This window comes from Humulus lupulus, chromosome 1, assembly GCF_963169125.1.
Source record: "Humulus lupulus chromosome 1, drHumLupu1.1, whole genome shotgun sequence".
Classification (NCBI taxonomy): domain Eukaryota; kingdom Viridiplantae; phylum Streptophyta; class Magnoliopsida; order Rosales; family Cannabaceae; genus Humulus; species Humulus lupulus.
In genome coordinates this window covers 55022992-55048966 of record NC_084793.1, presented here as the reverse complement: position 1 = coordinate 55048966, position 25975 = coordinate 55022992, and the positions used below count along the sequence as shown (strand labels likewise).

Below are 25975 nucleotides of genomic sequence, written 5' to 3'. Positions count from 1 at the left end.
TGCTAAGTATTCTTTCTCACACTCTTATTGCTCTAACATTTTATGAGCATGATTTTTATGGTCACACGAATATCTGCTCCTAACTTGAGATTTTTTTTAAAAATTCCAAGTTACTTAAGCTTTGCCAAGCAAGTTAGCTTAATGGCCTTTTTGGACTTCGAAAATTTACAAGTCAGCCTAAAAACAGATATATTACCTCGTGCTCTTATTGCCTGTGTTAAGTTATATACCAACATACCCCATGTGCCCCCCAGGTGGTTGGAGGTTGAAAGATCCTTAGTCACTTGCTACCTGACTGAATCTGTTCGAGCAGTTAACTACTCGTGAAACACATAGAATATATGGAAAATACTCAAGCAGTTGAACACTGCTTGAATATATCGACCAGTTGAACACTGCTCGGATAATTAACACACATGCATATTTGTAGCAAGAATCGACCACGCTGCGCGTAGTCTCTTTTATTACTCGTAAATTAAAAATGACAAAACATGTCTAACAACGAGTCTTAAACAACCAAAATTGTTCAAAATAAAATGACTGGTTAGCAAATAACCAGTTCATACACCAAACTTAAATAACAAGTCTAAAAAACTCGAAACCAAGCTACCACTCTGAAAGCGGTATTTAAAAATAATATCTCCTTCGACGCTCTATGTGCACGCCACTCCAACGATTCCTGCTCCTAGCACTCCTCCTCAGCATACTCCTCCTCTTGCTTCGTTGCTCTCCTCAGCTAAGGGTGGACCTCCACATATAGTGTCTACGGTGAAGTCCACGGGTCCAGGCTGCAAGGGTGGAGATTTTTGTCGCTTGAATCCGGAGTTGCTTCTACCTCCTTCTCCTTGGGGTGTCTCTGCTCGGTACTTCTTCAACTTGCCCGACCGGAGAAGAAATTCTATCTCGTCCTTGAGGTGGTTGCATTCATTTGTGTCGTGACCATAATCTTCATGGAAGCGACAATACTTGTTCATGTCTCTCTTCCTCATCTCTCTCCTGATGGGTGGAGGCTTCTTGTAAGGAACCTCCTCTTGACTAGCAAGATATATCTCTGCTCTACTGGTTGAGAGAGTGGTGTAGTTGGTGAATTGAGGCTCATACTTGGTTGGCTTCTCACTTGAATCCACCTTTGCCTTCTTTTCTTCATGGTGGTCAGACCCATTACTTCTATGTTTCTTTCCACCATCACTAGGAGAGTCAGTTGGTCTGCTTGGGTTGTTTATGCCATTCTCCCCTTTCTCTATCGCATCATCCAAATTCATATATTTTTCCGCCCGGTCAAGAAATTGTTGAAGTGTTGAGATTGGATGGCGATGGATGCTGTCCCATAGAGGACTCCGATAAATTATCCCAGCAGATATGGCAACCATCTTCCCTTCGTCTCCTACAGCAGTTGCTCTATTGGCTTCTCTCATGAACCTCTGTATATAGCTCTTTAGAGACTCATCTTTTCTTTGTTTGATATCTGCCAAGTCGTTGGCATAAACTGGTGGAGTCCGGGCAGTGCTAAATTGTCTACAAAACTCCTTCCTGAATGACTCCCAAGAGGTAATGGAGTTTGGTTTAAACCTCTAATACCACTCTTGGGCAGTGTCCGTCAAGGTGGTGGGGAAGACTCTACACCGATAGTCATCACTCACCCCGAGTAGTTCCATCTGGTCCTCAAACTTCCCAACATGTCTTATTGGGTCTGCCTTTTCGGTATAAATTGGCAGTACCGGTGCTTTGTACTTTGCTGGTGGTTGGGCTGCTCTTATTCGAGCAGAGAACGGGTTGCCACTCCGGTAGTCTATCGGATCTATCTCGGAAGGTCGCTTCGACAAACCTTGCACTGCAGCTGCTAGCATGTCAAGCTGGGCTTGGATAGCTGGTGCAACTGATGAGGTTCCAAGGTTTTGACCGCCTGGTCGGGCATTACCATCTGGCACGCCACCGTCAAGTATTTCTACTTGACTGGTAGGACGGTCCAGATTTTTCCCTTCGACCGGGACGGTCCTCCTCTTGTTGGTGATAACGTCCCTCAGATCCTTCTGAGAAGCATGCTCTCCTACCCGATCAAACACCGTACACTTCGATTTCCCAGTGGGCTTACTACGTGGGACTTCATCTCTCCTGCTACGCCGCTGGTCGGGGTGCAATGGAGGCTTCTTGGCACGCTCTGGGCAGTGTTCTCCTCCTTGTGGGTTGTGGCCCTCCTTTTCCTTGGATTGGCTGGTTGGATGACTATCAGCCTCATCCCCACCATGCCCATCTTTGAACTGAGAGGTCCTCTTCTCTCTAGGAGCTTTATTTTGCTCCTTCCCAGGTGGAGTCTTTTTACTGCCCGATCGGTGACTTCTGGAGGGGGTTCTAGAGTGCTCCCCTTGGGTTGAGGTAGTGTGCGATCGAACTCCATCTCCCTCACTAGGTGGGTTATTACCACCCCTCCTTGGTCTATCATTACTCCTACCACCAGCTTCTGTGGTCCTTGCTCCTGGAGTGGTTGCCCCTCGTGCTGCAGCTTGGGCATTGGCCTGGGCCAACTTGGTAGCAGCCTCCAAAGCAAGCGCTGCTTCACGATGTCTTCGGTCGACCTCCTCCTGTTGTTGTCTGAGCTCCTCACTTCTGGCCTCCATATCGCGTTTTTGCTGCTCTAAGGCATCTCTCTGCCTGGCCATCTCTTCAGCAAACGCTTCTTGCCTAGCGTGGAATTGTGCCATCTCCTCCTGGAAGGCCCCCATGGTCTCTTGGAGCTCTTCGACTCCTGGAGTCACGTCCTCAAGCATGACTCTAGGCTCATTCTCATGATATTGTGGGCAAGGACCTTCAGATCTAGCAGGTTCTTTAGAGGAGTTTGTCCTCTTGGAAGCAGCAGTGGTGTTCTTAGGCGCCATCTTGCTTCAGGGACCGTCTGTTCTTCTCTTCAGGCTCTCAATGAAAGCACCAAAATGTTGACTGCGTTTTTAGCCAACGACGTGAGAACGTCAAATACGACGAACCTTCAAGAGAATGTAAACGACAACAGACGGTATAAACAAGAAAAGTAAATAACACATAATTTTTATAGTGGTTCAGCCCCGATTGTCGGTAATAGCCTAATCCACTTAGAGTTGTGATTTATAAATCTATACTCTAAGTGGATTAGGCTATTACCGACAATCGGGGCTGAACCACTATAAAAATCCTGTGTTATTTACTTTTCTTGTTTATACCGTCTGTTGTCGTTTACATTCTCTTGAAGGTTCGTCGTATTTGACGTTCTCACGTCGTTGGCTAAAAACGCAGTCAACACTTATTATTTTTATTTTCATAGTCTCCTATAAAAAAGTATTATTTTTCTTAAATAAATAGTATATTATTGTATATTTATTTCTTTTTCTAAAAAAAACTATGAAAATATTTCTTTTTATAGGAGACTATGAAAATAAAAAAAATAAGTAATTGATATTTTTAATGAAATAATTGATTTAAATAGGTGTAACTTAATTTTTTCATTTTCTCTTTTTAAATTAATATATCAAATCTATTTTAATGTACTGATAATTTACTTTATCAATAACTAACATTTATAAATTAATGAAAAAAACATCAAAAACGTAAAAAGAAGAAAAAAAATAAGCACATGTTAGAATTCTATTGTCGGGACAGTGAATGAATATGGAATTTGAGGCAACTTATTTTTATTCCACCATACATCATCTTCTTTATTTCTTTTCTATATTTTATCCACTTCTTTTTTTATCAAGATTTTTTTTTATCAAGATTATCCACTTCTTTTAATCATTAAAATACTAAAAAAGAGATAGAACTAAAGAAAAAGGAATGAAATATAATTAAAATGGAAAAAGAAAGATAGAAAAAATAATAAAATATTTTTAGTTAAATGAATAATTGTGTCTAAATGTGGAGTAGTATTATTCTTTAAGGGAAAAAAATATAAAATAACTCAAGTTTAGGTTACCCATTAAAAGTTCATTTTTACAATTTTTTTTTTCTGAATATTTTATAGAATAAGCTTCACCTTATCCATTAGCATTGGTGTGCTATTAAAAAAAACTAAATATATAAATTAGGAGTACGGGTAGCATTTTTTAACCTTTTTAACGTGGAGAGAGAAAGTCCATGATATTTATCTCTTGTGAAAAATAAGGTCAAACTAGAAGACCAAAGAGGAAACTAATAGAGTGTACATTAAAATGAGAAGATTCCAACAACCAATTAGTTATTTTTACTGTCTTTTTGTATTATTTCCTTTTACTTCCTTCATAAAACTGTTAATCTATACACTCAACACATGTTAATATTAGGAATATATGTAAAGGTTGTTGTAACTGCTTTAGTCTTGGGTTTTCTGTTATGGTGTGTTAGTTGGTTGGACCCTTATTATATAAAGGTCTTTGTGTAATAATATGTGGTACAGAGGTGTTTTGCTCTTTTGGCGTGAGTACTGTAACATGGTATCAGAGTTTTATATTTGTTTTTAACCCTCTTCTTGAAAACTCAACCGAAACCCCCTTACTTTTCTGAAACCCTCTTACTTTTCTGAAACCCTCTTCTGACACTTTCTTTTTTTTTCTGAAACCCTCTTACTTTTTTGAAACCCTCCTCTGTCACTTTCTTGTTTTTCAGAAACCCTCTTCTTGAAACCCTTTCCTTGTTTTTTCTGTAAACCATTTCTTGCTTCCGTAACCCTCTTCGTAAAACCCTCTTCTTGAAACCCTCAGCCGCCTGGTTCGTCATTTCCTCTGCCCAGTCGCCTAATTTCTTGCCCATGGCTCGCACCAGACAATCTCAGCCACGAAGCTCCTCTGTTTCCAGCTTGCCCTCTGCGCCGGCCACCGTCCCTGGTGCGTCTCCTTCAGCCCCGACCATGGCGCCTGGCCCTTCTCCGAACCCCAGTGTTGCTGCGCCGCTTGCTGCATCTTCTTCCTCGCCTCCTCATGACGATCTGCCAGCTGCCCCATCGCCTCCTTCTCCGGGTCCTCAGCCCCCTCCTCCGGCCACTGTTCTCCCGAGGTGCTCCGCTCCTCCTGGCGATGGTGCTCCAAGTCTTGGCATTCCGTGTTCCTCAACAGCCCCTATCTGTCAACCTTCTCAAGTTAATCACATCTATCACTTGGGAACCGGAGACAATCCCAACTTTATGATATCAACTCAGATATTAACGGGTCAAGAAAATTTTCAGTCATGGAAGAGGGCTGCTTCCATTTCCATTGCTGCAAAAAATAAAACCCAGTTTATAAACGGGTCCCTGACTCAACCCCCTCCCCATGACCCTTTTTTTCATGCTTGGATTCAGTGCAATAATATGGTTATGGCTTGGATTTTACAATCTGTTTCTCGTGAAATTGCAGCTAGCATTATGTTTCAAGATTCTGCCTCTGCTATGTGGAATGATCTCCATGAGCGATTTAATCAAGGCAATGGTCCTCGGATATTCCAGCTTCAAACTTCAGTCCACACCATCAAACAAGGTGACTCAGATGTCAATTCCTACTTTACTCGTCTCAAAGGTATTTGGGATGAACTCAAGGAGTTTCAGCCTATTATCCCTTGTTCTTGTGGCTGTAAATGTGGTGCTGTTGAAAGATTGCTTGGATATTATCACAGAGATCAAATTATGCAATTTCTGGCTGGTCTCAATGACTCATTTTCTTCTGTGAGAGCTCAAATTCTGCTCTATGATCCTCTTCCTCCGCTGTCCAAAGTCTTCTCCATGATCTCTCAAGAAGAAAGGCAAAGAAGTCTAGGCCACACCATTCCTTTCATTGCTGCTACTGCGGGTTCACACACTTCTACCAAGCCTCCTTCATCAAGATCAAAGAAACCGAGACCCACTTGTTCTCATTGTCTCAAGCCGGGTCACTTAGTGGAAAAATGTTTTTTTCTTCATGGGTTTCCTCCTGGGTACGGTGACAAGCGTCGTCAAGATGAAGCTATCAAACCTTCTGTTCATCAAGCTTCCGCTTCTCTTGCTTCTGGGTCGATTTTAGGCAAACCACCTGTGCTGTCCCAAACCGAGCTCAGTCAGCAGCTTATCTCCCTCCTAAGTCAGAATCTTCAACAAAATGTGGCTGCCACAGACACTAATATGCCGATTGCCTCACAAGTCTCTGGTAATCTCGTTGACTTCCCTTCATGTCTGTGGATTGTTGATAGTGGAGCATCTCACCATGTGTGTTACTCCCTTAAATGTTTTAAGACCATTGATAAACATCCTACTGCCACTTTAGTAACTTTACCTAATGGACATATAATTCCTATTTCTTATTCTGGCACTGTTCAACTTTCTAGCTGCATTTTTTTTACTGATGTTTTATTTGTTCCTGATTTTCAGCATAATCTCTTCTCAGTTAATGCTTTCCTGCAACATAGTCATCACTCCCTAATTTTTTCTGCTTCTGAATGCTTTATTCAGGCACCCTCTCGGACTTCCAAGATTGGGATTGCTAAGAAAATAGGCCGGCTGTTTTACTTTGAACAAGACCGTCAATTCTTACATGTTGTACATTCTGACAGCTCACTTAATACTTGTACTAAAATGGACCAATGGCATTTCCGCCTTGGCCATCCTTCTATGTCAATTTCAAATTCAATAAATAAAACTCTTGTTTTTTCTAACAAGATTTCTGATCATGTTTGCTCTATTTGTCACTTAGCTAAACAAAAACGGCTTCCCTTTGTGTCTAATAATAATCGTGCTCCTAAGTCTTTTGATCTTGTTCATTTTGACATTTGGGGGCCCTTTCATGTTATTAGCACAGAAGGTTACAAGTATTTTCTAACAATAGTTGATGATCACACTAGATTTACATGGGTATATTTACTTAAAGCAAAATCTGATGTGCACACTGTTATTCCTCAGTTTTTTTCTCTAATTGCTAATCAATTTTCCATTTCTATTAAAGCTGTTAGATGTGATAATGCAAAAGAACTTAACCTATCTTCATTCTATGCTTCCAAAGGGATTGAACAATTTCACTCATGTGTTGATCGGCCTCAACAAAATTCCGTGGTTGAACGAAAGCATCAACACATCCTCAATGTTGCTCGGTCATTATTATTTCAATCTCATATTTCTCTATCTTATTGGTCATATCTCATTACCACAGCTGTCTATCTAATTAATAGAACTCCATCTTTATTTTTAAAGAAAAAGACTTCATTTGAGCTGCTTTATCATAAATTGCCCTCATATGAGCATCTTAGAAATTTTGGTTGCCTTGCTTATGCCTCTACTTTAGATCGGAATAGACATAAATTCTCACCTAGATCTAAAGCTTGTGTGTTTATTGGTTATCCTCATGGAATGAAGGCCTATACTTTGCTTGATATTGAGACTCATCAGATATTTCAATCTAGAGATGTCATCTTCTATGAACATATTTATCCTTTGAAGCATGATAACTCTACTGTATCTAATGATTCATTTCTCCTAACTAAAGTGTTTGATACAGGAACTACTCATCCTCAAGTGCCCTCTTCATTCACTAATGCCCTTGAGGATCCCTCTCCTGCGGTTACCACCTCTAAAAGTGGCCGAACTATTTCTCGCCCCTCTTATCTCAAAGACTATGCTTGTACCTTTGTTATTTCTAAGTCTTCTACTACTTACCCATTATCTGATGTTCTATCTTATGATAGGTTAAATGATCACTTTAGGGCGGCCATTTTGTCTGCCCATATGGTAGTAGAACCATCTAGTTACAAGCAAGCTTCAAACATTCCAGAGTGGCAGCAAGCTATGCATGATGAACTTCATGCACTTGTCCGAAATCACACTTGGGAAATTGTCTCACTTCCTCCTGGCCAGAATGCTATAGGATGCAAATGGCTCTACAAAATCAAATATAAACCAAGTGGAGCCATTGATCGCTACAAGGCCCGGTTGGTTGCCAAAGGCTACAACCAAAAGCAAGGTATTGATTACTCTGACACTTTTGCACCTGTTGCAAAGTTTAATACCCTTAAATTACTTCTTGCTGTTGCTGCCATTAAAAATTGGTCTTTATACCAATTAGATATCAACAATGCTTTCTTACATGGGGACTTAAAAGAAGATGTCTACATGACAATTCCAAAAGGGTATCAATCCCATAGTCCCCTACCAAAAGATGCAGTTTGTAAATTAACCAAAAGTCTTTATGGCTTAAAACAAGCCCCAAGACAATGGTACTACAAACTTAGCACATATCTTATTTCTAGTGGTTTCCGTCAATCTCAATCGGACCACACATTATTCATTAAGAGCTCTTCTAATATCTTTATTGCTCTTCTAATCTATGTTGACGATATTATTATTGCTTCAAATGATAATACTGCTGTCTCTGGTTTTAAAGACATGCTACACTCTGTTTTTCAACTAAAAGACCTTGGCCCTTTACGTTTCTTCTTAGGCCTTGAGATTGGGCGTTCTCCCAAAGGTATATCTATGTCTCAACGCCCATTTACCTTACAATTATTGAGTGATACAGGTTACTTGGGGGTCAAACCTTATTCTACTCCAATGGAGCCTAATGCCAAACTCAACAAAGATGAAGGGGATCTCTTAGCCGACCCCACTATATATAGACGGTTAATCGGTAAACTCATCTACTTAACGATTACTCGTCCTGACATATCTTTTGCTGTCAACAAGCTAAGTCAATTCTTAGCTTCTCCAAGGACTCCTCATCTTAATGCAGCGCATCGTATCCTTCAATATTTAAAGGGCACACCTGGCCAAGGCCTCTTTTTTTATGCTAAATCTCCTCCTCACATAAATGCTTATGCTGAAACTAACTTTAATTGTGGAGATCTATCTCTCAAAATTTTTACAGATGCAGATTGGGCTTCTTGTAGTGATACCAGACGATCTGTGTTTGGATACTGTGTCTTCCTTGGACAATCTCTCATCTCATGGAAATCTAAGAAGCAAACCACTGTCTCTAGATCATCAGCTGAAGCTGAATACCGTGCTATGGCCAATGCCACATGCGAGATCACATGGCTTCTCTCCCTTCTGAAGGACTTTGACATTCAGCACTCGCATCCCGCCATTCTCTATTGTGACAACACGGCTGCTATACACATCTCGGAAAACCCGGTGTTTCATGAGCGGACGAAGCATATCGAGATTGATTGTCACCTTATTCGTGAAAGAGTCCAGGATGGCTCCATCAAGCTTATTCATGTTCCCTCAAAACACAACCTTGCTGATGTTCTCACAAAGCCCCTGTTTCCGAATCAGTTTCATGAGTTAATCTCCAAGATGAATGTCCAAAATTTGTACCGTTCATCTTGAGGGGGTGTATTAGGAATATATGTAAAGGTTGTTGTAACTGCTTTAGTCTTGGGTTTTCTGTTATGGTGTGTTAGTTGGTTGGACCCTTATTATATAAAGGTCTTTGTGTAATAATATGTGGTACAGAGGTGTTTTGCTCTTTTGGCGTGAGTACTGTAACAGTTAATGACTCAGTTTGTTACTACTCTACTCTAGTTAGTGTACGGACGGATACTCATGTGGAAATCAATAGGTAAGTTCTTACCTTTTTTATTTATAAAAAATATAGGGTAAAATCTTAACTTTAGTAACCAATAATAAAAAAAAAAACCAATAAACAACATATTTTATTTCGATTATTTGAAATTTCCCTTGGTTTTAGCTCTAAAAACCAATCGTCGGAAATAAATATTTGAAATTCAATTAACCTGTCTATTGATAAATAAATAAATAAAAATAATGAATAAAAAATAATCAGCCCTATTCTTCCGGGTGGTAACAGATATGTCACCTCCCACTCGAATTTACTCTTTTACCATTGATCTCACTTAAACAACAAAACCCACGTACCTCCTCCTTCTTGATCAGTGATAGTCCAAGTAACCGCTTTTAATCACCACCACATTTCTTATCATATTCCCATTTTTTTCCTCACTCATTCTCTTCCCAAATTTTCTCAAACCCTGTTTTTGTTACTTTGAAAATTTAAGGGTTTGATTGGTTCGCAATTTAAAAATTGTGTTTTTAAAAGTGTGATTCTGAAATGAAAATTTGAATTTATTGTCTGAAAACATATTTTTAAAATGTGATTGGCTGTACTATTTGCTAAATGAGTTTAAAAAAAAAATGAATATGTGATTAATATAAATTTTTTAAATATAAAACTAAATATGTAATTAATACGAAAATTATTTTAATTTGTTTGATTATATTTTTTTTTACTTTTAGTATAATAATTGAAGTGTAATAATATTATTTTTATTATTTATTAATAGTAATTATTTTTTTTGTTGTGATCTTTATTTGATAAAATATTTTTTTCTTCAATGAATTTCTTTAACAAATATATTATAAATTAGAATAAAGTTATTGATTAATTATTTTAGTAAATATATAGTTATAGAAATGACTAGAAATCTTAAATAAAAGTATATACCTGTAAAAAAAATTGCCAAACATTACAGTGGAAAAAAGGAGAAAAAAGAAAACAAAATAAATGTGAAGGAGTACAAGTAGGAATGAGAAAAAGTAGTAAGAAAAAGAGAAAGAAAGTAGAAATAGGCTGAAAACGTAAGGGTGTGATTGGTAGGGGATTCAAAAACAGTTTTATCATTTTCAGATTTTAAAAAATGAAAACAGCAATGAAAACTTGATTGGTACACTTATTTTAGAAAATAAAAAAAACCATTTTTGAAAACTAAGTTAAAATCCTTCAGCAAAAGAGAAAACAACAAATTGTTGTTTTCTTTATTTTCAAATCATTTGATTTGAAAATAATTTTCTAAAATTATATTTTTGAATTAACTACCAATTAGCCCCTTTCTATTTAAAAAAAAAATCTTGCTATTTTTCTTATAGTCTTGATTTTTTTTCTTTTGTCATTTTTACAAGTCAATCTACTTTTTAAAATTTTTATCTATATAAATTTAGTAAAATAATTAATTATAAAATTATATAACAGAATATAATTTAATTCTAATTTACAATATATTTGCTAAAAAAAATCATTGATCAAATAAAAATTACAACAAATAAATAAAAAAATATTCACTTCAATTATTATTATACAAAAAATAAAAAATATATATATATATATTACATATTCAATTTTTAGATTTTCTACCAAAAAATTATTCAATTTTATAAAACTAAAAAATAGTTAACGGACAATACATTCAATCACATTTTCATAAACATATTTTCAGACACTAAATCTAGATTCTTTTTTCAGAATCATACTTTTTCAAAATACAATTTTTAAATCACTAATCAATCGTGTCCTAAAAAAATATAACTTTAATATAAAAAAAATCAAAGTTAATGACAATGCAATATTGTTATGAATTTAATTAATACAATATTATTAAATTTTAATTTATCAATATAATTAAATTTTACTTTCAGCTAAACCAATCACATATTCAGTTTCTGTTATATTTTCAAATTTAATCTCAATCACAGATTCAGTTTTTTAAAACTCAAAAACAGTTTACTGACATTAAACCAATCACATTTTCAGAAACATGTTTTCAGTCACTAAATTCAGATTTTCATTTCAGAATCCCACTTTTCAAAAATACAGTTTTCTAATCGCGAACCAATCAGACCCTAAAAATCTTGTTTTCTAAATCCTTTAATAAGTTGGAGTTTGTTTTTGGAATGAATTTTCAAAAATGATAAACCAATCAAGTTTTGTATATAGGTTTCTCAATTTTCAAATTTTAAAAACATAAAATCTTATTTGAATCTAGTACCAAACGGTTTTGGAAACTTTGATTCCCGAAATAACAAGAAAAAAAATATGAAAACACCTGCATTAGATCACGTCGATTCCGATCACGCATTTCCAGTTTCACCGTCTGTCTACCATGAGCTGGGCTCGCGCTCCGCCATGACAGGTCGGTTGAAATTGAAAATGAAGCGAACCAAGGAAAGGGTCGGACCAGTACAGAAGAACACGATAAACCCCGACCCGAGAGCGCCGGAGATCACGAATCACTGTTTTGTGTGCGGGAAGGAGTTCAAATCAGCGAAAGCCCTATATGGTCACATGCGAAAGCATCCTGAGCGGTCATGGCGGGGGTGTAACCCGCCTTCGAATACCCAACCTTTTTCTAAGCAGAGTGGTTCTCAAACTGCCCCGAGGATCGACCCTGATGACAATATCGAGGTTGATATCGCCTTCTGTTTGATCCTCTTGTCTGAAGGAAAATCCAATGATAAGAGTACTACTAGTACGGCTTCTGATCACACCGGTAGTACTAGTTACAATATCGCCGTCGAAAACAGCGGCGGTGACGGCAATCTTTTCAAGTGTAGCAGTTGCGATAAAAAATTTAGGACGCATCAAGCCCTAGGGGGTCACCGGGCAAGCCACAAGAACGTGAAGGGCTGTTTTGCAATTACGAAAAGTAGTCCTACTACCATTACGACCACCACAACCACTACTACTGCTACAACTACAGAGAGTACGTCTGTGTTTGGGGAAAAACGACAAATGCAGAATGAGTCCCCTTGTGGTTGTCAAGCTCATTTGAGGAGCAGCCCCCAAACTGGGGTTGAAGTAGATGGCTTCCGTGGTCTTGGGCTAGACTTGAATTTGCCAGCACCAATGGAGTCAGATGATGATGACTACGATGATTCGTCTCCTAATTCAGCCTCTTCCTACTTCAGGAGGTTTATCTAGTGTGGATTTAAGGTTGGGTCTTTAGGCTAATTGCCACAATGTTATTTGATTATTTCTCTTAGTTCCTCTATGTTTGGTACTGTTTCTCATAGCTAATTCGGTCTCTTCCTACTTCAGGAGGTTTTTCTTGTGTAAGGATTTAAGGCTGGGTCTTTAGCCTAATATTGCCACGATGTTATTTGATTCTTACTTTTAGTTCCTCTATGTTTGGTACTCTAGGGTTCGGTAATAATATTCTATAGTTTCGTACTCTGTTGATTTGTTTCTATTAATTGCTGTACTGTTTGATCGGCAAGTTGAATAATCTAAACCGTGTCTTTTGTTACTACGGTTTTTTTTCTTTTTATTCTGATTCACTCATAAAAATTGAATTATATTTTTAGCTTTCTAACCATAATATACGCTAAATTTATAACCATTTTTTTTATTTTAATAGTCTTAAAATTGGATAATTAAAACATTACTTCCCCACTTTCCACGGGGTTTGACTATATATGGACATTGTATATGTAAGTTCATTAATTCTATAATAAAAGCATAACAAAATAATGTGGGAGAATTTATATATGAATCTACCACACTGTAAAAAGAACATCAAAAGATTCAAAACAATATTGATTGCATGCTCTAAGTGAATTTTTTTTTCCGGTTTGGCTTAAGTCATCACTAGACAAGGAGTAAGAATTCCTTCCACCATATAATAGTTTTTACTTTTCAAATGCCCCCAACTATATACATGTATAAATATATATATATTCACTTTTTATATGCTGCAGTAAACTAGTACTAAATAATCTTTACCAGCTAGCTAGTACAGTACTATATAGTATATATTTAGTAGTTCTCTTGAGATTTCTCAAGTTGTAACATGCTAACTTAAGAATGGTCTTTTTATACAAACAATACATATAGTAGAGCTTTTTAGTTAGGACATTATATATGTGAATGTTTTTATTACTGTCTTCAACTTGTCCAGATCAACTTTCATTAGTTCTTCATCTTATTTTACTCTTGCCTCTACACGTCTCATTTTTACACATTTTTTTTTACTTTTTTTTTTTTCTCGTGTCAATCGTAAACTTATCGTACGTACCGTACATAGTCTTAAACTTATCAAATTTGATATCCATTAATACATACGATTTATTTTTATATTCATCAAGATATAAATTATTAAGCATATTGTGCTTTCTTATTTCTCAATATATATATATATTCTTTTTGGGGGCAATTAATACTATTTGAATAGTTACTCACTTACTTTGCCTCTTTTTACCCTGCAGATCCTATGAAAGTCATTTTCATTTTCATTTTCATTTTCATTATATATGATGATGTAGCTAGTGTGATCATATTACATCTCTTATTTAATTCCGTGGTAGCTACGCTTTGTTGTTTGTTCCTCTAATAAAATGCATATTAAGTACACAATATTTACTTCATCTTCATTTCTCTGTACAAAGAACCCAATAAAAAGAAGAGCAAACAAATTAAAAAAGAAAAAAAAAATGAAGATATACAACTATTATATATAGTCTAATATGGAATAGTACGGCATTTCTCAAGGGTCTCCTTTCGCTCCTCTCACATCCGTTCAAGTAGCTTCTCGCTCCTGCCTTTTTTTTTTAATATCCATAGCTGGGATAGTTACTCGGATCTTATGTTTTTGTACTCTACTTATGCTTTAATGCCATGCAATATATATAGACATTGTAAATATTTTTCCTTCTTTATTGTTATTTAGTATGTTGAAGTGCTTAATATTACATGAGGTAGCTTTTACGCGATTGATTAGCGATATATTATTAAATTAAATCATGTGATACTTGATATTGGAATCTACCACAGCAATATACTAATTTCATGTAGTGTGAGAGCACCGTACCTTAGCATTTCTCTTAAATATTACATATATATATATATATAAATGGACAACTTTATTTGACGTCATGGGTCGGTGGCTATAGAGAACTCGGCCTGCCCAATCACTGCGCAGTGGCCGGGCTCCACTTAATTTTCGCGCAGTCAAAACGTACGTAGTACGTGCGTGCTCTTTTTTGCTCCCGGTCTTTTTGTCAGTCTGAAAATTAATTTGCATAAATTACTTGAGACTTCTTTCAAGCTAGCCCTCCAATAATAACACATCTCCACCGCCTTCCCGAGCATAGTATTCATCATCGATACCATCTAATTTACCAGGAACAAGAAACAAAGTAGTGATCTTCAAGAAAAGTACAACTCTCTACGAGCAATATAGCTTCATTGAAGCAAATGAATGAGTAAAGAGATTGTGGTTTTTTGGATGATGCCCAATATGTTCCTCAGTGAAAAAAGGCTAATAATATTGTTGTTAGCAAGTTGGCAACGTCCGAATATGGTTACCAAAAATCTTAATCAACCACTTGTTATGAGCAGCCTTATTATTATCTCTAGGATATTTTCGTTATTACTTCAGGAGCAGTAGCACGACGTTAATGGGCCTCCGCGGCTTCCCATGCAATTTGTTAATGTGACCTGTTATGGTTTTTGTTGCTGATATTATTATTACCACTACTCAAAAGGTCAAGTGCCATCCACATCTTTATCATTATGGACCCAACAATAATTATAACAAAATGTCAAAATGCAAACGTATCTATATTGTTGTTGCCGTTGAAAAGTTATATAAGATCACTACGAGCCATGCATTTTTTATTTTTGTGTTTTGATTGCAAAGAAAAATTACAAATGTCTTTAATTGGTCAAAATTTGATTCTAATAATTTGTTTTTCTTCTACCAAGATAAGGGCCCTACCAGCATATAGGTACTACCTTAGAGTATCCTGATGAAAAGTTTGTTGATACATTACTTCACTCATCCTCTATTGATTGTGAGATAAAACTAATATTTCTTACTTTATATTCAACTGTCTGAACAACTAGAAACATAAGTTAAGCAAGACAAATATAAACTAAAATAATTGAGATAAGGCAAATATATAATAATAAATTATAAATATAACATATTAATAATATTTCTTACATCTAATTATATGTAAAAATGAAGTTCAGGTGGACTCATGGCCGGCCCTGGGCATAGGTGGGCTAGGCCCGTGCTTAGGGCCCACCCTTACCCAGGGCTCAAAAATATCATGTAAACTCTTATTGGTTTGGAATGTATTTATATTACTAAATATTAGTTTAATTTTATTTAAAATTACATAAAAAAAATTACATATACAAAATGGTCCATTTTTTTCAAATTTATTAAAAGGATAATTACATTAAGCACAATATTTAGGAAAAAAATTCTAAATATACAGTAATATAAAATAACTACACATTTAGTATAACTAAGGGCATTGCCCTTATTATATCAATAATCACCAACTCCCTTTTTTTTCTTCTCTTACATTTACATTTATTACAGTCTCCTCTAACCTCGACTATGTATATATATACATGAATACATCTCTATACCAAACCAATTCACTATTTTTCTTCACACACACTGCTTTTTCTTCTTGGCTCGTCAACCTGGTCAGTTTGACTCTGATTCAATGTTTTTTTCTTAGATTTATTTTCGATGAAAACTACTGATCATCATCATCATCAACATCAATTTTTGACTGTTAGAAAGTGTTGTTAATGATTTTTTCATCTTCTAATCTCTTGACTGGTTATTGAATATATATATATATAATATATGTATATATTGTGATGAACTTAATTTCAGTCGATAATTCCATGGTTTTTGTTTTAGATTTATTGCTTGGGTAATTGAGAATAATGGTGATCCGGGTTTTGATTTCTCTCATAGTAAAGAATAAGACATTTTCGAGTACTTATTATAAGGTTTTTTTACGTATAGTGAACACATACTCTTTCTCAGCAATAAAGCTATGTCTCCTTAATATTAATTGCTCGTCGACTTGACTGTAGATATATATATATATCTATTTAGCTCCTCCATTGATGGCTAAAGTTTAATTTGCTTTGCAGTTGGTAAAGAAGACAAGTCTCGATCGCCTGAAAAACACCATGACCAACAAGAAAACCAATCCCTCCACTGACCCTTCGCCAACACAAGCCCGTTGATCCATCCACCCAGACTCCTCCTACCACCACCACTGAGACTACTGATGTTGTAGCCCCGCCGCCGCCGCCTCCTCTGGCGGTGAAAACCGTCACCAAATCATCCTCACCCTCCTCCTTCGCTAACTAATAATATAGAAAAATATAATATTTTTATGTATATTTTGTTTATGATTTCTTAACTATAAAATATTTTTGTAAATATTAGTTACAAAAATATCTTTCTCAGTTGTAAAACTAGATTTGTAAACTATTGTTACAAAAATAAAAAATTTAGTTACAAATTTGTTTGTAAATTTTATCTACAAAAAAACAAAAAAAAAATCTACAATTCTATAATGGATTTTGTAAATATTATTTACAAACGCGTAAAACGTTGTTCACAAAAAACTGTATTTTACAGTTTTTATTTATGATTTTGTCACTCCGTATTTACAATTTTGTCATTCCGTGTTTTTATCCAAAAATTCCGTATTTTTGTAATGTACCGTATTTTTCATATTTTTTTTAACTTTTAGTGCATTTTTGTAGATTTCCCTTTATTAAAACCGTCTTAGGCACACTTTTTTTCAGAGCCGACCCTGGGTGGACTCAACTACGTGTGACTCCACCCCTGCCGGGAGACCACATAGTGTAATCTTTAATTGAACTACCTTAATTTTTTTTAACAACTACGTGCATTAGCTGACTTTCATTACATTTTCAGGTGTCTTTTATTATTATTATGAAGAATTATTTTTTTTTTTTTGACAAAGAAGAATTTTTTTTTTTGACAAAGAAGAAATTATTATTAATAATAACTAGAGAAGGGTCTCTTTTATTTTTAGAAAAGATCAATAAACTAACTGCCTTATTTTTATCGAAGGCTTATATGATGGTGTGACCTTTTTATTTTTTAAAATCTTTTTTTAAATAAATATGTATAGGTATGAGTTCAATTTGTTTTAAATAAATTTTCTTATAAAATACTGTGCTCTCTATTGTCTATTGAGTTTTTTCTCCCTGAGATTTTTTAGAAATTTTAATAAGGATATGCTATACTATAAATATAGTAATTTTTTAGGATAAAATTATATGTTTTTTTTTGGTGTTTTGTTTATTAAATTCTTATTTGTAATCATGAATTTTATATAAAATTTTTAAAAATATTAAATAAACTAAAAAAAAATGCCAATTACTTCTGATTCTTGAATTTAGCTTTTGTTACTGGCCCATATATGCATTGTAGGGTTGTCTGGTTGTCATATCATAGGGGAGAATCTATAAGCGTCCGCGCCCCTTTACATCCCCAAAGGTCTCATTTTAAAAACTTTATGGAAATTGTAAAGCTTGTTGCTGTAAATTTTGGCTTCGCACACATACATGTTTCTGTAATCATTTTCCTTGCTCAACTTTTGTAGCATTATTCTTGTTATCTCTTACCACTAGTACTTGATTCAATCTGTTTTTTTTCCCTTCCTTTTACTTTTCCTAAAAATAAAAAACATATACTCAAACATTTTCACATATCCCTTCCAAAAAAACATTTTCATATAAATATCTCTCTCTGGCTTCAAAGAATTGTGCATATATATTATACACCTATAAATTCAACAAACATTGCATACGTACGAGTGGGACTTCTTTCCTCAAATTAATATTTGTTTATGGTCCAAGCCACAAGCATGCCAACTTTCAAGGCTGTTGTTGATCTTAGGAGTTCTCAAAACTTCAGTCCTCCATCTGTAAAGCTTCTTATAAATATCGATAGTTAAAAAGAGACGTATTTTCGTTTTGTCAAAGGTGTTTTATCAAGTTTATTGAGATAGTTATTCTCTTTTTGTTTCAGGTCTGTGATGAGCTATACCAAGCAGTGTTGACTGAGATAGTAGAGGTTTTGGTATCAGTTTGCAAAACTCACAGGATACCGTTAGCTCAAACATGGGCTCCATGCCACCAACAAGGCCACGCCGGCGAGAACTATGCTCGTTGCGTCTCTTCTGCCAGCTTAGTCTCTGACCTCGAACTCCTTGGCTTCCACGAGGCCTGCTCTCAGCATCACTTGTTTCGCGGCCAAGGCATCGTTGGTGCAGCTTTCACCACCAACAAGCCTTGTTTCGCTACTGACACAACATCCTTCGACAAAACAGAATACCCTCTTTCTCACCATGCCAGGATGTTCGGCCTGCGTGCAGCCGTGGCCATCCCCCTAAGAAGCATCTCCGCCGGCTCCTTTTTCGATTTCGTGTTGGAGCTTTTCTTGCCTAAGGATTGCCAAGACCCGGAAGAGCAAAAGCAAATTTCCAACTCTTTATCCTTTGTTATACAACAAGCTTGTGATTGTAAGAGTTTACGTGTTATTGTAGAGAAAGAGCTTGAAGAAGATCGAGTGATGTTACCGACTGGGGATCAAACAGTGGTTTCTACTCCAGAAGGTCTCAAACGAGGGAGTGCTACTACTACGACTACAACAAATACTACTACTTATCCTGTTGGAGTTCAATCCTCTGGGAAAGAATCTTCTTGGGTCGATCATATGATGGAGGCACAGCAGCAAGGGAGAGGGGTCTCTGCCTCACTAGACTATCTGACAGAAGAGCCCGATGAAGAGTTCAGGGTGACACCTCATGGGGTCAACTTGAATCATGGAGATCTGCCCAAAGGGAAGGTGTCTACAGATTTCGGCCAACTTCAGAAGTGTTCTGGGTTCAAAGAGTCAAGTAACGGAGGTGCAGATTCTCACTCTTTTGATTGCCATAGCTCTTCTGGGGCCAGAAAAGCAGGGGAAAAGAGGACTGGGAGTACAGAGAATATAAGCTTGCCTGTTCTTAGGCAGTACTTTGCTGGGAGCCTAAAAGACGCTGCTAAGAGTATAGGAGGTAGAAGAAAGAAAAGATATCATATGATTCATATCTACTAATCGTCATTAAACATCTGCTAATGCTTATTATGGATTATATATTAAAATGATTGAAAAGATAATTTACCCGAAAACAGAACATAGATACTGCTTATATGAAAGAATCTTAAAAAAAGCTTTCATGATTGGAGATGAAACTAGAATGATATTCTGTTCAAGATTCTAAATAAAAGCCTTTTGAAAATTAACCATAATATATACATATTGGTTATTTTATATTCATTTATTTGGATTTAAGCTGTAAGATAAACTAATTATTGAACTTCTTTTTCAACTGCAGTTTGCCCCACCACTCTGAAAAGGATATGCAGGCAACATGGAATAACTAGGTGGCCATCTCGAAAGATCAAAAAGGTTGGCCACTCATTGATGAAACTCCAACTCATGATCGATTCTGTCGAAGGTGCTGATGGAGCTATTCAAATCGGATCCTTTTACTCAAGCATCCCACAGCTTAACTCTCCAAAGTTTCCAGGGAACAATAATGACTCTTCTTCATCAGTCAATCCAAGTAAACAACAATATAATCAGCATTTAAATAGCCAATCAAACTCTCAACTAGAGAGTGGCATATATAATCATGGGTTGGCCATGAAACCCCCATCATCCATGTCCAGTCAAGCTTCTGCACTTCATCAACACAAAACCAACACTTTCGATGGATTCAATGGAGACTCTTTAATAACAGAGGACACTTCTGTGATTCTCAACGGATCTTGTAGTAGTGATAGAGAATTACTTGCCTCCAGCCGAGAGGAGAATCAGATTATGGATCAAACTTTGCCTCCATTGCCTGAAAACAATGTGGGGATCGACTCAAGAAATAAGTCAGCGTTTAGAGTTAAAGTAAATTTTGGTGACAAGAAGATCCGGTTCAGTTTGATAGCCAACAGCTCTTTCAGAGAGTTGCAGCTCGAGATTATGAAGCGATTCAATCTTGATGACATTGCTATGATTGATATCAAGTACTTGGATGATGACAGAGACTGGATTTTGTTGACCTGCGATGCTGATCTTCAAGAGTGCTTTGAACTTCACAGCCAATCTCAGAATCATAAAATGAGACTGTGCCTTCAACAAACTTCGTCTGAACAGCGAATTGAAGCAAGTCATTTTGAAAGCAGCAGCAGCAGCCATGCTAGCGGTAACCATTACCGGCCTGTCTAGCTACTTAACTATGTGGTATTGGTATTTCAAATCGTATATATGTGTGTGTGAGAGTGAGTGCGTGCGCGCAAGACATGAATTTGTTGCATATGGTTGTAATGTTAGAATTTAGCTAACTCTGCTTTGTCTAAAGAGATGATGTTTATGCCTGTAATTTGTAAACACTGGTTTATGTGATCATTTTTCTTGTCAGTAAGAAACCCTTTCAACCTTGTTCTTTAGATAGAATGGATGCCTAAAATGGAACGAAAAAATTACTGTAGCAAATAAATTACTGTTGTTAAATCTTTTAATCAAAATAGGCTGCGTATTAAGTATGAACCATGGTTACTATGTTAAGGGTTGAGATTTTTTCCTTGAAAGGATACTGATAGTTGCGTTTATGCAGAAACAATTTTTACAAACAGATATTAGTGTGCAAACTTCCAAAAATGGTCATGAAAATTGTAAGAGTAAACTTGTATGTAACGGTAGCTTATAAGTATCTCCATGCGTTGGTTTTTATTTATTTATTTCCTTCTCATTCTTTCTACTACAACATCCAAAAGCCATAGATTATAGCTGTAGTAACATAATCCTATGAAGAAAAAAAACACATTTATTAGGCTTAATCTTTTTTTTTTATTTCTAGTACTAATGTACTTTTTCAAGAATTAATTTACATTCATACAGCAAGAGTAATTGTTCCAGCATACTGAAACAAACCTTAAAATAGATAACTGATAATTTCGTATAGATTGACCCAAAAATCCCTTTCTACATTCAATAATTTGTAGGGGAAAACCTTGAGATATAGAGCGGATCAACAACTTCTCAGTTCTCTGGCTGTTCCACTAAGCTATTGCAGGGAGTTGAGAGATTTAATTGTTAGCGTCCTCGTAATCAACAAACTCGTTATGTTGTGGCTGCGAACTTAATATACTTTCACGACCCCAGCCTTTCTCTACCCTTTTAAGAGTTTTCAGTGCAACTCCACTGCCATCATTTCTGTCAATGAAAGCAAGACATATATACCATATAAAAACGTCATAAGATACAAAACATTAACAAGGAAAGTGTTGGAAATCAATCAAACTGCTAAACGGATTCAAAAAGGTTATAAGTACTTTTCTGACACGTCCAAGAAATATTGTCTTAGTCTAGTTAAACAGATGCCCTCATTTATAGTAAATTGAAGAATGGAGCAACTCCTCGCGTATAAGACTTTGATTAGGATAAAAAAATAAAACAGACTGGATTCAACAAACATAGATATGATGATTGAAAGTAAATTTCTTAGAACATGTCCATAATAGAACCATCAAATACTAGGCACAGTAGCGTATCAGTGATGAAACATGACAATGCAGGACCGTTTAGTCTTCCCTTTAGTCATGCACCGGTCGCAATGCACTTCCACTCAGATAATCATAAAAATCTACTTATATTGTATTTCAATGAAGATGAACAATTAAAATTTTATATGGATCACAAGTAATTATTAAGAGAAAATAATTTTCAAAGTAAATCCCTAACCATCATACCTGTGCACTATGGTCTGCCAATCACTTCCACCACTCTTGTGTGAGTTTTTAAGATCAATCTCCCCACGTCTGTAAACTTTATCTTTTACACTACCTTCTGAAGCCATTTCCATCATTCTCTCGGCAAGCAGATCAGCCTCAGGTTTGTTTCCTTTCTTACCCAACCCATCAATCACTGGCATGAATGATGCAGGATCAAACCCATATCCCTTATCAATCATATAATAAATGAAGCCACTTGCTTCCTCTAACTTTTCATCTTTGCAAAGTTTATCAATAAGATCTTTATAAAGGAAATTCCCCACACATAGATTTCTTTCTAATGCAGCTTCAAAAATTTCTTTAGCTTTTGAAACTTCCCCTCCAAGAAAAAATTCATTGAACATCAGACTATACAAAGCTTCCTTATGGCCACATACACTCAAAGCTATCTCAAATACCTCTTGTACATCTTCAAACTCACATGCCTTGCAGAAAGCTTTGATTAGTATTTTAAAAGAAGGAATATTAGGAGATATACCCTTCTGCAGCATTTCATCTAAAAGAGAAGTGGCATCTTTGATTCTTCCCACTTCACAGAGACAACTAATCATATTATTATACGTACAAACATCAGGAGAAACTCCTTTTTCTTTCATATCATCTAGCAGCCCATATATTTCAAATATTTGATTTTTACTCCCTAGACCAAGGATCAATGAATTATAAGTTTGCAGGCTCTTGTTGCAACCTTTCTTTTCCATGTCTTTCAAAACTCGAAATGCCGATGTTATCTTTCCTTCTTTGCAGAAACCATGTATGAATGTATCGTATATCATTGAATCGGGATGCAACTTTTTCCCCATCATCTCTGAAAACTTCTTTTTGGCTTCATCAAGCTTGCCAGCCTTGCACATTCCACTGATAATGATCGAATAGGTGATTAAATCAGGCCTACAGTTTTTTCCATTATTACTATCATCAACCAAGCCAATAAAAGAATTCCCTAAGTGACCCAGAGCTGCCCTTCCATGAGTCCACATTCCACTCACAATTTCAATTGCTTTGTTCAATTTCCCATTATTACAGAGACCATCAATCACGATATTGCATGTCACGGTATCTATACCATAACCTCTCTCGTTCATCTTTTGCAGCAGTTTCTCTGCCTCTGATGTTCTCCCCTCCTTCCAGAGGCTGTGTAGCAAAATGTTGCAAGTATGAGCATTTGGAGCACAATTATTAATCATCATCTCTTGGAGTACTCTGTTGGCGTCAAAAACTTTGCCTCTTTTGCAGTACCCATGGAGTAAAGTAGTATAAGTTACTGTATCTGGGGAAATACCGTTGCTTGTCATTAATCCCATCACCATTTTTGCATCAGAGATCATTCCATTCTTGCATAACCCATCGATCAAGATGTTATATGTGCATACACTCAGCTCTAATCCTTGGTCTACCATTTCTTTAAGGAGCAATCTTGCTTCTAACAACTTCCCGCTCCTCATCAGAGCCAACAACCATATGTTATAGCTTTCCAAATGTATAACATCACTTTTCCTTTTCATAGATTCAAACAGGGACCTCGCCTCTTCTACCATTCCTTCTTTGCAAAATCCTTCTAACATTAAATTATATGTTATGATATTTGGCTTGGGAAGACCCAACTCTTCATCTATATGCATATCTCTAAATATCCTAGAAGCTTCAAGAATTTTGCCCGAGTGACAAAGAGCCGAAATCCTAGAATTAAAAGTAACAACATCTGGAAACATATTGCTGGCTCTCATCCTCTCTACTAATTTCTCAGCTTCTTCAGTCCTACCTTCTTTACAGAAGCTAGATATTAAAGTATTATACACAACCCTTTTAGGTAAAATATCACTTGTCTTATCCAAAATCTCCAAGGCTTTGTCGCTAAACCCAGCTCTACAATACCCGCGAACCAAAAGTCCAATACTAAACTCATTCGGACAACAACCCTTGTCACGCATTTTGTCAAACATCTCCCGTGCATCATCCACATGACCAAAGTCACACAAGGCGCTGATCAAAAGGTTGAAAGTATAAGTTTCCGGGTCGACCCCAGAAACAATCATGTCCTTATACAACCACAACACAAAATCCACATTTCTCGCACGAACAGAAGATTCAAGAAGCAAATTATACAAAAAAGCTGAAGGAAGCTTATTTGGGAATCGTAATCGAAGAGATTTGAACTGCGAAACAGCCTTGTCAGGGAGACCCGACTTGGCCAAAATTCTGACCAAGGAAACACCACAAGCATGAGCAGTTTCAGGGGGCTCCGACCGAAGAAGAAGTTGATGAAGAGAGTCGATTTCTCGGTCCATTTTGGCGCCAACAAGGATACGAGCGACGATGGGTACTGAGCGAAGAGTGAGATCAGAGGAAGTAGAAATGGGGGAGGAAAGTGTACGTTTGAAGAGAAGCCATGCCAATTTGGGATTGTTGGTATTCTTGAGAAGAGCTTTAGCAAATGTGGTTGCTTGGTCCATGCAAAGATTTTCTACTTCTCTTTGGTTTTTTTAGTTACGGCTTGGCGGGAGAGAGGCCATGGACACTCTCATAACCAACCAAATTTTGAATCTTCTACCGATGAAACATCAAATATCAGAGCATTAACTCCATCGATTTAAATCAAAATCGTTTTATTTATGGAAATTTGAGTATTTATGCATTATATGCTAGCCACTTTTCGCATGTGATATTGTTCTTAGTATTTTCATTTATTTCAAAAATACACTTGTCATTTGTTTCCCAATTTCTTTATTTATTCTCTCTGACTCTCTCTCTCGGTGCCAAAACAAAATACAAAAAAAAACCCTAAAACCTACCCTCTAATCTATCATTTCCTCTCTAAATCCCTGGGCATTGCTCGAATCTCTCTCCTCCTTCACGTTGGTGCGTCAAAAAAACATCTAGAGAGGCAAAAGTGTTAGACATGTCAGAGGGGATGATCGAAGGACCCAGAAATCGAAGAAGGTTAGGGCTCGAAGCATATTTTTGTTTATTCTGCATTTTTTGTTCTGTGCGAGTTTTTTTTATAATTTTTGTTAATAGTGTTAGATCGGAGCTGGGAATACGCAGATCTGAGTTTTTTTTTTCAATTTTTTTCGCTCACCTCTATAGAAATCGATGGGCCTTGATGGATGTCACCTCGACATGGATCGATGCAACTCGATTGGGTTGGAAAATTGTAGTTTTAAGATTACCTCAATAGGCCTCGACTAACCTCGATAGTGTTCGATGGATGTTACCTCGACATTCCTCAATTAAATTCGATAGGATTCAATAAGATTAGTAAGTTTGAGAGTTAAGAGTGCCTCGATAGGCCTCGACGAGTCGCGATAGGCCTCGATATAAACCTGTTGTTATTGTTGACCCTGATTTTGGTCAACTGACACGGAGTCAGAAATGCTTGATGTGGACAGATATGTTGAAATGAGAATGATGACAAAAACAATAAAACACACAAGAAATTATAGTGGTTCGGCCTCAGAATCTGGTAATAACCTACGTCCACTTGAGTTGTTATTGATATAAGATTCAAAGGAGTGATCAAAGAACTAGGGTTCAATGAGTTTCACAAACCTCTGAAGAACAAAAGAATATATCGAATGTGATAGCTCTCATACACTTGTAAAACTCTAATCTCAGATAATTCG

The 25975-nt window shown here is 36.4% G+C and overlaps 4 protein-coding genes across 4 annotated transcripts; 3 read left to right on the top strand and 1 right to left on the bottom strand.

Annotated features, from left to right (window-relative positions):
- The first annotated feature begins 4849 nt into the window (after positions 1-4849).
- LOC133814919 (uncharacterized) lies at positions 4850-6029 on the top strand. Its single transcript, XM_062247825.1, has 2 exons — positions 4850-5929; positions 5973-6029. The coding sequence occupies exons 1-2, from the start codon at positions 4850-4852 to the stop codon at positions 6027-6029; spliced, it is 1137 nt and encodes a 378-aa protein (XP_062103809.1).
- Positions 6030-11727: 5698 nt separating this feature from the next.
- LOC133828235 (zinc finger protein ZAT2-like) lies at positions 11728-12990 on the top strand. Its single transcript, XM_062258853.1, has one exon. It carries the CDS (start codon positions 11763-11765, stop codon positions 12645-12647), a length of 885 nt encoding a protein of 294 aa, XP_062114837.1. The 5' UTR covers positions 11728-11762; the 3' UTR covers positions 12648-12990.
- Positions 12991-18314: 5324 nt separating this feature from the next.
- On the top strand, positions 18315-21010 carry LOC133792656 (protein NLP2-like). The gene is made up of 3 exons (XM_062230566.1): positions 18315-18445; positions 18550-19579; positions 19901-21010. Exons 1-3 carry the CDS (start codon positions 18368-18370, stop codon positions 20785-20787), a joined length of 1995 nt encoding a protein of 664 aa, XP_062086550.1. The 5' UTR covers positions 18315-18367; the 3' UTR covers positions 20788-21010.
- A 355-nt stretch (positions 21011-21365) lies between these two features.
- On the bottom strand, positions 21366-25050 carry LOC133792646 (pentatricopeptide repeat-containing protein At2g17140). Its single transcript, XM_062230556.1, has 2 exons — positions 22311-25050; positions 21366-21774 (listed from the first exon to the last, which is right to left on the bottom strand). The coding sequence occupies exons 1-2, from the start codon at positions 24803-24805 to the stop codon at positions 21648-21650; spliced, it is 2622 nt and encodes an 873-aa protein (XP_062086540.1). The 5' UTR covers positions 24806-25050; the 3' UTR covers positions 21366-21647.
- Between the last annotated feature and the right edge of the window lie 925 nt (positions 25051-25975).